This window comes from Cryptomeria japonica, chromosome 6 (genome assembly GCF_030272615.1).
Source record: "Cryptomeria japonica chromosome 6, Sugi_1.0, whole genome shotgun sequence".
Taxonomy (NCBI): Eukaryota; Viridiplantae; Streptophyta; class Pinopsida; order Cupressales; family Cupressaceae; genus Cryptomeria; species Cryptomeria japonica.
The window spans coordinates 638,195,766-638,209,525 of record NC_081410.1 but is presented as its reverse complement, the minus strand read 5'-3'; the positions used below and the strand labels follow the sequence as shown (position 1 = coordinate 638,209,525).

At 36.2% G+C, this 13,760-nt stretch overlaps 1 protein-coding gene across 1 annotated transcript in view; it reads right to left on the bottom strand.

Annotated features, from left to right (window-relative positions):
* Positions 1–10,749, bottom strand: part of LOC131068665 (TATA box-binding protein-associated factor RNA polymerase I subunit B) — a 91,401-nt gene extending 80,652 nt beyond the window's left edge. The window contains exons 1-2 of the mRNA XM_058003904.2: positions 9,684–10,749; positions 8,173–9,066 (exon numbers count right to left, since the gene is read on the bottom strand). Coding sequence (XP_057859887.2) covers positions 8,173–9,066; positions 9,684–10,275 — 1,486 coding nt within the window. The 5' untranslated portion in view covers positions 10,276–10,749. The remainder of the gene's footprint in view (positions 1–8,172; positions 9,067–9,683) is intronic.
* Positions 10,750–13,760: the final 3,011 nt, after the last annotated feature.

Genomic DNA, 13,760 nt, shown 5'->3' with positions numbered 1-13,760 from the left:
AATTCAAGATTGAATACATAATCTGACCTGTGGGTCTTTCGTGCTGGGTTTTTCCTCCTTGGAGGTTTTCCCAGGGTATTTGTGTTGGTCTCTTATGCACTTGCTTTCACTCTTTCATTATGTAAACTATAAAAGAGATTCTCATGTTTGCAGGTTGAAGAAAGCCTTATATGGGCTCAAACAGGCTCCTCGTGCTTGGTATGAAAGAATTGATAAGTACTTACTAAGCTTAGGATTTCTTAAGAATGATGCTGATGCTAACATTTACTTGAAGATATATAATGATGATATGCTTATTCTAGTTTTTGTATGTGGATGATTTATTTCTCACTGGTGAAAATAAATTAATCATGAGATGTAAGAAAGAATTAGCCTCAGAATTTGAAATGAACTATGGAATTTTTGCCATACTTCTAACCCTAGGAAGTAATGCATTAGACCTAAATCCTTCATTTCAAATTCTGAGGCTAATTCTTTCTTACATCTCATGATTAATTTAATTTCATCAGTGAGAAATAAATCATCCACATACAAAACCAAAATAAGCATATCATCATTATATATCTTCAAGTAAATGTTAGCATCAGCATCATTCTTAAGAAATCCTAAGCTTAGTAAGTACTTATCAATTCTTTCATACCAAGCACGAGGAGCATGTTTGAACCCATATAAGGCTTTCTTCAACCTACAAACATAAGAATCTCTTTTATGGATTACATAACCTTCTAGTTGCTCAATATAGACTTCTTCCTCAATAACAGCATTGAGAAAGGTTGTCTTAACATCCATTTGATACAACTCCCAACCTTTGGCTGCAGCAATAGTTATTATAGATCTAATAGAAGTATATCTAGCAACAGGAGCGAATGTTTCCTCATAATCTATTCCTTCCTTTTGAGAAAAACCACGAGCTACAAATCTAGCTTTATATTTTTCAATACTACCATTAGCATTATGCTTAATTTTAAATAACCATTTAGAAGAGATAACAGACTTACCTTTGGGTCTGGGTACAATGTCCCAAACATCATTCTTGATGATAGACCCATATTCTTCATCCATGGCTAATTTCCAAGCATGATGAGTCATAGCTTCTTCGACATCGAGAGGTTCAGACTCAATGATGTTACACATTACAGAAATGTAGTTGTCGTGATTTTGAGGTCTCTTGCTATCTCTTAAGGTTCCTCTGGGAGTAGCAAATCCTTCAGCATCTTGAATAGTGTTTCTAACCCAAAGTGGCCTCTTCTTGCTGACCACAATATCCTTAGGTATATCTGTAGAGTCCATGGGTTTTGTTGGATCATCCTGAACTGCCTAATCCGAGAGGTCAATGGACTCCTTTTGTATCTCAGGGTTAGTATCAACATTTGAATCTTGATTTTCAATCACGATATCATCATTATCAGATAATGAACCTTTAGATCTTTTGAATGCAATATCTTCTTCAAAAGTTACATCTCTACTTACCTCAACATACCTTGGACCTGAAATGTAGATCCTGAAGGCTTTGGAAGATTCACTGTATCCCACTAAGATGCCTTTCTTTCCAGAAGGATCCAACTTGGTTCGTTTTTCTTTAGGCACATGAACATACACAGGGCTCCCGAAGATCCTTAAGTGGCTGATGTCAGGTTTGATTCCTGTAAAGGCTTCTTCAGGGGTTACATTCTTTAGAGCACGATGAGGACATCTATTCTGAATGTAAACTGTTGTTTTGGATGCCTCCGCCCATAGGAAAGGTTGCAGGTCTTGATCATGAATCATGGCTCTTGCAGCTTCAACAATGGTCCTGTTCTTTCTTTCAGCAACTCCATTTTGCTGAGGATTGTAGGGAACACAGGAACTCCCTCTTAATTCCTGTCTCAATACAGAAATCATAAAAACTACCTGAGGTGTACTCACCTCCATTGTCAGACTTTAGACATTTAATTCAATTTCCAGTAGTATTTTCAACCAAGGCTTTGAATTCTTTAAATCTATTTAAGACTTCTTCAGACTCTTTAGATTTAAGAAAGTAAATCCATGTTTTCCTAAAGAAATCATCTATGAAGATTACATAATAAAGGAAGCCGCTAGGAGATGCTACAGACATGGGACCACATAAATCTGAATGAATAAGTTCTAAATTTTCTTTAGCCCTACTATCACTTTTATGAAAAGGGGTCTTCACATTCTTACCCATTGCACAACCTTTACAAGCATCATCATGAAATAAACTAAGTTTAGGCATACCTTTAACCATTTTACCAAGAGTGGGAAAAGCTTGAAAGTGTAGATGTCCAAGTCTTCTATGCCATAGCTCGCATGATTCAGGGGCCTCATGAATGAGAGCTTGAATTGGGTTAGCTGCAAGCTTATACAAACTATCACATCTACTTCCAATAACACGAGCAGTTTTGAAATTAGATTTCTTAGACCAAGCAAGTACTTTCCCTTCAGAAAATGCTATTTGCAAACCCTTATCTTCTAAAGCAGAAATGGAAATAAGATTTCTTTTAATTCCAGGTACAAAAAGAATATCACAGAGTTGTAAGGAAATATCAGAATCTAGTTTTAAAAAGGTAGTACCAGAACCTTTTACCGAGTATCATCACCGATTACCACATGAAGGTTGGTATCCTTTTCTATCAGATCTGAAAGATGCTCACGAAAACCTGAGATGTGTCTGGAGGCACCACTGTCAATTATCCAAGTATCACTGTCCGTAGGAACGTTGCTTGATAGAGCAGAGATAAGAAGATAGTCCTCATTTTGTTCAGCAACTTCATTTAAATTGGCTTCCCTTTCCTTCGGATCATTCAAACAATCTCTAGCATAGTGACCATACTTATCACATCTGAAACAACGAATGTGGGAGGAATCTCTTGACTTCTTCCTTGGATCATAGGAGGAGGATCTAAAATCTTTGCTTCTCCTTTCTTTCTTCCAATGCCCACCTTTCCTAGACTTAGTTGTGAGAACATGATTATCATCTTTGTGAGAGTTCTTGAGTTTTCCTCTTACCTCAATTTGAGATTCCTCTTCAATGCAATCAGATTGAAGACGCTCAAAGTTGGGTCGTTCACCTCTTCCACCAATGCTACGAATGAATGGTTCTCATTCATCAGGTAGACCATTTAATGCAATCATGACAAGATCTTTATCTGAAATTTGGCAATCAAGAGTACTTAGCTTGTCCTTTAGTTCATTGATCTTCATGAAGTAGGCCATGATTGAGTCTTCTTCTTTCATTTTGATGTGAAGTAGCTGCTACCTTAGAGCAAGAGCCCTGCTGAGGTTGTTGACTTCATACATCCCTTCCAAGTGTTTGATCATTTCCGTAGCAGAAGCAAATTTTGATATGACAGTGACAAGATGATTCTTAACAGATTCAATTATGATCTTCCTGGCCTTGAGAGAGTCTTTCTTGAACTGCTTCAATTCTTCAGCATCTTCAGGAGGGGACAGCCTTTCTTCTTCTACGAATTTAAGCAGTTCATTCTCTTCAAGAATCAATAGAATACGGACTTTCCAAGCAGCAAAGTCAAGGGCTCCATCAAATCTATCTTCAGCCCTCAAACCTGACATTTTAATTTGAAAACAAATAGCAACTAGATACAACAAATGATTTACTGAAATCTGAAGTTAGTAACACCTTAGGTCTGATACCATGTTATTTTTGTGACTCAAATCAGTAATCAGACTTTCATTATTTAATTATTTGCTAACATTATGTAAACTATAAAAGAGATTCTCATGTTTGCAGGTTGAAGAAAGTCTTATATGGGCTCAAACAGGCTCCTCGTGCTTGGTATGAAAAAATTGATGAGTACTTACTAAGCTTAGGATTTCTTAAGAATGATGTTGATGCTAACAATTACTTGAAGATATATAATGATGATACGCTTATTCTGGTTTTGTATGTGGATGATTTATTTCTCACTGGTGAAAATAAATTAATCATGAGATGTAAGAAAGAATTAGCCTCAGAATTTGAAATGAAGGATTTAGGTCTAATGCATTACTTCCTAGGGTTAGAAGTATGGCAAAAATCCAATGGAATTTTTTTAAGTCAAGGAAAGTACACTATTGATATTCTGAAAAGATTTAGAATGATGGACTGTAAACCTATGTCTACTCCTATGGAATCTAACCTAAAGAAGTTAAGTATTTATGCAGCTAACTCTGATTTTGCAGATCTATCTGAGTACAAGCAGTTGATTGGATCCTTGATGTATCTGGTCAATACTAGACCAGATTGTTAGTTAGATGAGAGGGGGGGGTGAATCAGATAAACTCACAATCCAATGATCTATCCAGATTCAACCTCGGTTGAACTTACTTGATATGCAACTATGACTGTAAATCATTCAAACTCATAAACTGATAAACTTGAAACAACAAAACACATATAACACCAGATTTAACGTGGAAACCCAAATAGGGAAAAATCACTGTGGGATTTCGGACCCACTAAAAAAAATACTCTTCTAGAGTATGCTCGGTTAAAAGCCAATCCTGTTAAAGATTACATAAACACATTGCTAGATGTGACCCGGTCAAGGGATTTCCCTCAGATTAATCAAAATCTTGCACTTTGTTAGAAGTGACTTTGTCAAAGGATTTCAAACACTCATTCAGAATGTTACCTTGCTAGAGGATTTACAAATAAGACTGTTAGGTCCACTCAGTTAAGAGATTTCCTGTCACTTACAAAAATAAATAACAGTAATAAAATATATCTGCAACTTCACATCTAAAATGTTAAAGCAGACTCTATGTGCTCAAAATAATCTTATCATAAGACTTATCTTCCTCCTTGCTGAGCTTCTCAATCCGTTCTTCAATCTTCTATACTCAGTAATCACCTCTGCAGTATCAATAGTATCACTACTCTCCTATTTGCCTACATACTTTGTTCATCAACATTTCCTTATTTATAAGCAATTCCTAAGAGCTTAATCTCCTTAATCACATTTCCCATGATTAATCTTAGCCATCAGATCTTCAAACTTGACTAGGTTCATTAAATCCTTCGAACTGAAAAACGTTTTATCTTGCCTTGAAACTTGTATTCCTTCCTTGGTACTTGTGCTCGGTTATGACCATCCAATCTGTGCTATAGATCCAACTCTTGAATTTTCATTGTCGTTGATCCTTAACAAACTTCTTGCACGACATTCCAATCTTCTATAAATCTCTAGCTCATTGGCGTCCTTCATTTAATAATGTATTTATTCATCCAATGCATTATGTTACTGCTCGGTTGATACTCGGTAAATACTGAACTTGACTCGGTAGACATTCTGTCTTCATTAACCGACACTGATAACCTTGGTGTTTACCGACTAGCTCCTTTACTCATTCTATTGCATAAAATATTTTCTCCTTCTTATTCAATCTTCGAATGCACATATATAGGATATCAAACCAATCAAAATATCATAATCTCATCACTGTCTAACTCGGTAATAGTTGCCCATTGAATAACTTATTACTCCCCTTCATTTTCACATTCTTTTTGTGTCACTTACCGACATCTTTATACTCGTCAAAACATACTCTTTAAGATATGGCAACATCATACTGAATCAGAAAATCAATTGCTTGACATCAATGACAAAATAATATTATTAAGAGAGTAATCATCCTTTATCAATTATATCATCAATCTCCAACAACCTTCTCAATATCATCATACCAACAGACTTATTGTAATGCCAACACAGATATCTGTTATGCTGTGAATACCCTCGGTCAGTTCATGAGCTTGCCTAAACTTGTTCACCTGGTTGCAGCCAAGCACATTCTGAGATACCTGCGAGGCTCTATTGGGTATGGGCTGAAGTATTCACTTAATACCTCAATCTTCTTGGAAGGCTATTCAGATTCAGATTGGGCAAGAAGTGTCAAGGACAAGAAAAGTACTTCGGGTATCTGCTTCAACTTGGGCTCTGCAGTAATCTCTTGGGCATGTAGAAAGCAATCTTAGGTAGCATTGAGTACTGCAGAAGCTAAGTACATTGCAGCATTTGTTGCATCTAGAGAAGCAGTATGGCTTCGCAAACTTCTTGTTGGATTATTTGGTCAATCCAGTGGTCCTACCACTATTCATTGTGATAATCAAAGGTATAAAGATGTCGGTAAATCCTGTGTTCCATGACTGGTCCAAACATGTGGAAACTCATCATCACTTCATTCGGGATATGGTGCAATGAGGCACCATTCAACAAAAGTATATTAGCACAGATGAACAGGTTGCAGATATTCTTACCAAACCTTTATCCAAAGTGAAGTTTGAATACTTCAGAGACAGACTTGGTATTGTGGAAAATGAAACCCTAGTTGAGAGGGAGTTTCAATCTCAGTGATTCTCTATGCAGAGTTTTGTTCATTCTTCGCTAGTGTGCAAGAATGAAAGGACTTGTGTATTACACTTTCTATGCTTGTGTGCTAGAACCATCCTATGCTCGTGTGCTAGGTGGAAGATGTAATTCTATGCTTGTGTGCTAGATCCATACTATGCTTGTGTGCTAGATGGAACTCTAAAGGTTCAGATTATGTATTCTCTTCTTCCCTAGTTAAAAGGGAGTATTGTTCGTAACTAGGAAATAGGGTTCAGATTGCCTAAAGGCAACATCTGAACCCCTATTGGGCTAGGCTTCCCCTTTAAGGTTAACGTGTAGACTAGACCTAAAGAGGGTAGCGTGCCCCTAAACAGGTCCAGCCCTATATTGATCACGCCACACTAAACCAATTTTGGCGCCAAACATATACATTCAATTAAGGCCGACTTAAGGTTAGATGCACATATAAATAAAGATCATTTGCCAAGTTCATACAATCAATTCATTCCATGCAATCAGTGAAATTCTTCTGCTACTAAGTGTGTGAAATTAAGAAGTGAACTAGGCGAATTTATTCAAGGAAGTCAAAGTCATTTGGTGTTCCTGATTTCTGTTAGAGAGTGCATTAAAGAGCAAACTTGGTGAAATTAGAAGTGCAGATCTGAGATGACAAAAGGAGCAGATCTGATAAGAGGATAAAGAGACCAGCTAAGTATTGTATTGGTACAATTCAAGATTGAATACATAATCTGACCTGTGGATCTTTAGTGTTGGGTTTTTCCTCCTTGGAGGTTTTCCCAGGGTATTTGTGTTGGTCTCTTATGCACTTGCTTTCACTCTTTCATTTATTTGTTTATAGTTTACATAATGTTAGCAAATAATTAAATAATGAAAGTCTAATTACTGATCTGAGTCACAAAAATAACATCCATGACCATTACCTGTATAACAAAGCACCATAAATGGCAACAGGCAGCAGTCACAGCAGAGTTGGACATGAGACTAAGGCAGCTTAGCTAATGGGAAAGAGACAAGCCATCATCTGAGTTTGAAAACTAAGGATTTAAGTACAAGTACCTTTCTGGGTGTATATCATTAGCCCATGAGAAAAGATTGTTGATTTTAACACTTTCAGATTAATGTAAACACAGAAAATCAGAATTCAATTATTGCTAACTAAATCTTTAATCTAATCAATTTAGTTAGCAATAATTAAATTCTGATTTTCTGAGTTTACATTAATCTGAAAGTGTTAAAATCAACAAAGGTTACATCCCTTATCCTCAAAGAGAGGCATTCTAAACCATTTCACAGTATTGCATTGCCACTGTATATTTACCATATAGTATATATCAAGAGGGTAACTCCCTCAAGCACTTGTCTTCCCTGCAGCGATAGGGGGCAAACAACAATTGAATTCACCCATGTATTTAATATCCTCTAACAAGTTGTTCTCCAGTCGTATGTAAATGTATGTATAGGAAAGACGCAGTACAAAAGAGAGTTGTGATTCTATGATTATGTGTATGCAATTGCTTTGACAAATTTTCATTGATTCTATTATTATTTGTAGTTGTATACCATAAAGGAGGTTTATAATGCTAATATATGCTTATAATTTATGTGATTGTATACTATATTTTTGGAGGAATAGCTTTACTAAAAGGTAGAAACTACACATAAAAATTTAGATTAATAACCACACTCCTTTTGGTTGTAGTTCAAAAGAGCACACGGATAAGAGCAAAAACTAGAATGAATAAAGCAATGCTCAGATAAAAATTGAGTTGTGTCAAATAGGCACGGCAAAAGTGATCAAGAAACAAAACTATAAATCACTTACCAAACCGATCAGTATTATCTTGATGCCAAGTTTCAAGATTCAATAACATAATTGTGGCATCTAGTTCTTGATCCTGAAGATGTGCCGTACTCCCAATTAAACTAGTAGGCGGATCTCCCAGTTGGTTCACACTCAGATCTACAGGAAGACAATTTTTTTTATTATTGACATCATTCAGGCCAGAGCCACCTGATCTGTATGATGTTCTGTACTGATCCGTTGAGAATTCTTGATTACAGGTTTTGTTAGATGAGTCAGAAGCAGATGCAGCACTGTCCATTACACTGTTTTCAAAGTAACCCTGACCATGAATATTATATAGTATCCTTATGACAACAACCAACATACCCATTACATAAACGCGAGTTGGGATGTCAGCAACGTCTGCCGATAGCCATAAACCAGGAGGCAATGACCAATCATACATGTTTGATAAAGCAGGGAAAATCTTATCCACTGGTAAACCTAATTGTCTGAGAAAGTGACGCGAAATTGAATGAAAATTTACAGGAGGAAGCTGCAGACCAATCCGTTTTGCAAGGCATCCTGATGTCAACTCTAATTGTCGTGCCGAAAGCGCTCGACTTGGCCTCAGCAGAAATTTTGCACTCAATGGCCATTCACTTGACACTGAGCTCAAAATCTTTTCAATGTCCACAAAAGCAGCCAAATAAGGAAGCTTCCCCTCCAATACCCATTTAATCATGTCTGTGGGCAGAACTGCTTCCCTAGCAATATGACAGGCCAAGAATGAAATAGCTAAAGAAATGGTCAGCGGAATCCGATCCTTCAAAGACCTTTGCCACACAATCTGTGCCTTTTTCCTGTACAAAATAGATCGAGGCTCTGCCCTGACTTTCTTGTCCATTTGGTATCGAGTTTTAAAATCAAAATCTGCAAAAGCAATTGTAAAATTTCAGTATGGTTTAAACAATATCTTTTAGTTTTTTACATCTCTTAATACCTTTAGAAAAAACCATTAAAGAAACCAAAGCGACTTAAAAAAAAAAGAGTTTTGTTCCATTAAGTACATGATACTTTTAGTGGGATTGAAAAACAAAGAACGCACTTGGTAAACATGGGTGGAATTCTGAGGAAAAGCAAGGAAACTGGAATCTCGTTCTTTGCAATGATATATGAGAACAGGGTAAAATGATCATTTTTGCAGATTCCTACGTTTTCCTGATTTGCAGATAAGTATTCTAGTAAAGACAATTAAGAATTTTGTAGAAAATCTGCCAAAAGAGTTTGTAAACGGGAAAAAATCATGGTTTGCTATGCAACAAAGAGACAAATTCCAAAGGATAGTTATGTGTTTTGCAAGTTATTGTTTAAGCATGCTATTATCTAGTTCATCTGATACTCCACAGCTAGTCACGTTACAGGTATGCAATCAAAAACAAAGTTCTGTTTGATATTCAAATCTAAACATGTTAGCTCTCATTTAAATGTTCATTCAAAATAATCTTGCAGACTACAGACTAATTAACAACAATATTTCATCTTACTACCTTTTCTCCCATTGTGATCTTCATATAGGGCATCTGCAGCTTCGAGTGATTCTTCGGCCCATCCTCGTTCTAGAACATGAGTCGATGCGACAAAATGCAACCAAATAGGACCAGCAACCCCACAAATCAAAGGGCTCACTCCAAATTCCTTTACTAAGGTCTCGCATTGCATTTGAATCATTATTTGCATACCATCCAAATATTTTTCTCTTATCTGACAAGCTAAAGCTTCAGGATCCACGGTAGCAAAACTATTTTGGGATCCAAAATCCCGCAGCATGGCATCATCATCTGAGTCACTTGCACCAGCCAGCTGTGTATAACTCTGAACACCAGTCCTATTAACTTTCTGCATTTGTGTAAACACATCAATTTGTGCTTGCATATCAATATCAGCCTGGGACTCAACTGGAGCATGTAACTTTCTTTGAAAAGCAGTATTGTAAATGCCTTGAGCGATCATCTCATCATCCCCTAATACCTGCTCCACGAAATCTTGAGATTGTGTTCCACATGCTTGACAGTAATAGAACCCATCTCCCCCAGTAAACATTCCAATGCATCCACAAATATTGCAAACGGTGTTCTCCATTAGAAATATGACTTTCGACTATTGCGAGTCTAAGCAATGCACCCGCCCATCAATCAATCCTCAATGTTGGAGCTGCAAACTGAAAATGTGGCTGATAATTTGTTGTGAGGAGAAACACAAGGCGTAGGATGAAGGAGCGGGAACATTAAATACCTGGAACTTTTGGGTAATGCTTTCTCTGGGAAAATACCCGCCTCTCTCTTCTTGAGCCGGCGTTTGAGTTTCATTGATCTTTCTTTCAATGAGTCGAAGGCTACCGTTCCTACAGATTTAGGAAGGCTGCCTTTGTTGGGTTTTCTAAGTCTGTATAGAAATAAGTTAGAGGGATGCATTACTCGGGCTCTGGAAAATTGCTCCAATCTGGCATCCGTGGGCATAGATAGCAGCAGGCTTATGCTGCGGTCCCATAGAGTAGGGTTTCTTCTCAAAAGAAAACCAACGATAATTTTGCTTAGATTTTAGGAAAAGCATATTAAAGCATGCAGGTGGTTCCATATTAATTTTGTAGAGTAGTTTATAAAGTTTTTAAGTTTGGTAGTCTAATTTTATTATTTTGAATATTTAAAGTTATAAATTTAGAATGATTAAAAAAATAATTGATAGAATTTACAAGTCATAAAGAAAATAAAATAAATTGTTGTGGAAATTTTTTAAGGTGGGATTTTATAAAAATAAAAAATTGTGTTACATATTTTAGTAAAAATTGCAAACTAAAAAGTATGGGCTTCTATATATTAGTAAAATATTCTAATTAATTCTAGATATAAAATTTGTTTTGTCACGTGGACTCCTTGTTCCTTAAAATTAGTTCTTGAAGCCCCTTCATGGGATGGCAACCTTAGTAGCCAACATCCTACCTTGATGGAGACTCTTCCCAAATTAGAGAGGTTGTCAATACAAGGAAACAATATGCTACCTTGATGGGGGCTCTTCCCAAATTGAAGAGATTGTCGATACAAGGAAACAATATGTTTGATGAAATTCCATCTTTCATCTTCAACAACTCTGTTTCAACCACTCGTTTGGCTTCCCATCAATGGCGACACTACCACATGAAAGTTTCAAGTAGTGGACATAGAGAGCAACAATCTTAGGGTTGAATACATGCATTTTTGTCATTTTTCTATAATCACCAAGCAAGCTCCAATTGCCCTTCTTACACATGGGCTTCAATCAAACTTTTGATTTGAAGTTAAATATTTTTTATTTAATAAGAATGGGAAAAATTCCATTTTTAGTTTTTATAGAGAAAGAAATATTGTTGCAAGGAGACGTGACTCCCACTCCCTATAACGTGTCTTTGAGTTTGTGACATGTTTCTCATATAGAAGACAAATACAAAGACATCTTTGAAAAAAGAAAAAAGAAAAAAAACTAAAATGATTTTTTTTTTAATTAAAAAAACTTAATAAAATTTCAAATGCCACATTTGATTGCTTTAAATAACACCCATCTTCATCACCAAGGTTTCTTGAATACACAAAATTCAATGTTCAAAATAGCCAACAAAGTTCCAAAAAAAACATATAGGTTTATTTTTAGCTACACAAGTTGTAGAATCCTAACAAATCAATAGCACAAAGTCAGGCAACTTTGATTATAAAGTTAGCTTTTTTATCAACCAAACTTTGATTATAAAGTTAGCTTTTTTATCAACCATTAAGTCTACTTAGTTCTACCCCAACATCTATAAAAAGTTTTTTCCTATATCATATATTTTTATTTGTTTGGTTTTTCTTTTTTCCTTTTAAAAAGATAGAATTATATCTTTAAATTTTAGGGTTAAATAATAAAAACTTAAATTTAAATTTAAATTAAAATAATTATTTAGTATTTAGTTATGTTAATGGACAACACAATTAAGGAGGATGGTATGTGGGCAATTATGTGGATGACTAGGTTTTAGAGTTTGTTATGTGGGAATTAAGGTCTTGGCATAGGAGAGTTAGATTATCCACTTCACACGAATGATGGGATTAAGGTTGATGAAAAGGCATGAACTAGAAATAACTTAAAGAATGTTTATTTGAGAGAGAACTTGGTTGTATTCTCTAGTTATTGTTATGGCCTCAATTTTTGCCTTACAAAAATGCAAGAGGAGAGGTTTAGAGGAGTAAGTGAAGATTGTATTGGGTAGTGGGAGGAGGAAGGAAATGATAGAGGGGAGTGTTGAACCCAAAACAGGACTGAGGGAGGGGGTAAATCAATCTAAACCAAAATTAATGCAATAACTCAAAACACTTTAACTACAACACATAATCAACACATCAACACCAAAAAATTTGTACATGGAAAACCCAAAACGAGGAAAAACCACGGTGAGCGCCTACTCACAAAATATATCAGATTACAATGAAAGAGCTCACTACTCCGGACTTGTTGACCAAGGCTAACCGCTCTTGGGGCAAGATACAAAAATGACTTGCAAACCTGATGCTAACTACAACGGGGTAAAATACAACAAATTGATTTGAAAAGAAGGATCTCATGATCATGAAGTTGTCCTTGTTGGCAATTAACACTCATTCAGTGACCTTTGATGCTTGATTTATGGTCTAGGGTTCTCATTGATGGCAACTCTTCTTGGAGACTCAATCCGGCAGTCGTGATTCGTCTGATCCGGAAGCTAGAGTTAACCGGTGAAACAAGGTATCTCGGTGATGTTTTGATCCAAAATAATTTCGGATGATTGCAGTAATTTTGGTGGTTGATTTTGTGTTCTTGATGAATGGTAAGATCCTTAGGAAGCGTGTGAATACACTATTTTGGTTTGGTGCTATGTTTTGTTTGAGATTGAAGCCGACTTGGAGCTACACGTTACACTTCTTGAAGTCGACTTGAAGGAAATTATTTTTGTGTTAAGACCAGATATATAAGATCGAATTGGTGATTGTTTTGGAGGTAATATAGTTGTGGTGATCCATTTTGGTGCGATTGAGCGCAGTTTCATGTGCACACTTTGCTTTTAGACAATATGGTAGCTAACTAAGACAGAAACAGAGTATTCAGCAGAGCGAAGACAGTCAAAGATTCAGTGCTTAATCAGAACTCATTCTTGCATTGTCAGATGCTTCTTGAGAGTTCATTTCATTGTACTTCCTCATTGTAATCAAATTGTAAGTCGGTGAGACTTCCCTGAAGGTTGTATCCTTCCGAGCAATTGTAATTGAGCAGTGACCCTGAATGCAAGTGCATTCCCCATCTATGTAATATTTATGTACTCCTGGCCATAGTATATGAATATTATGGGTTTCAACCCCACCGTGGTTTTTCCCTTTCCAAGTTTCCACGTAAAAATTCTGGTGTTGTGGATTTGTGGATTTTTTGTTGCATGTTTATGTTCTTTTCTGTTATGCATTGCTAACCGGTGGATAAATAATAAGTTTGTGGATTTGACTTCCGATAGATCACTAATTCACACCCCCCCCCTTTCAATGATCCCTGATTCTAACAATTGGTATCAGAGCCAAGTTCCTCTGAGGAAG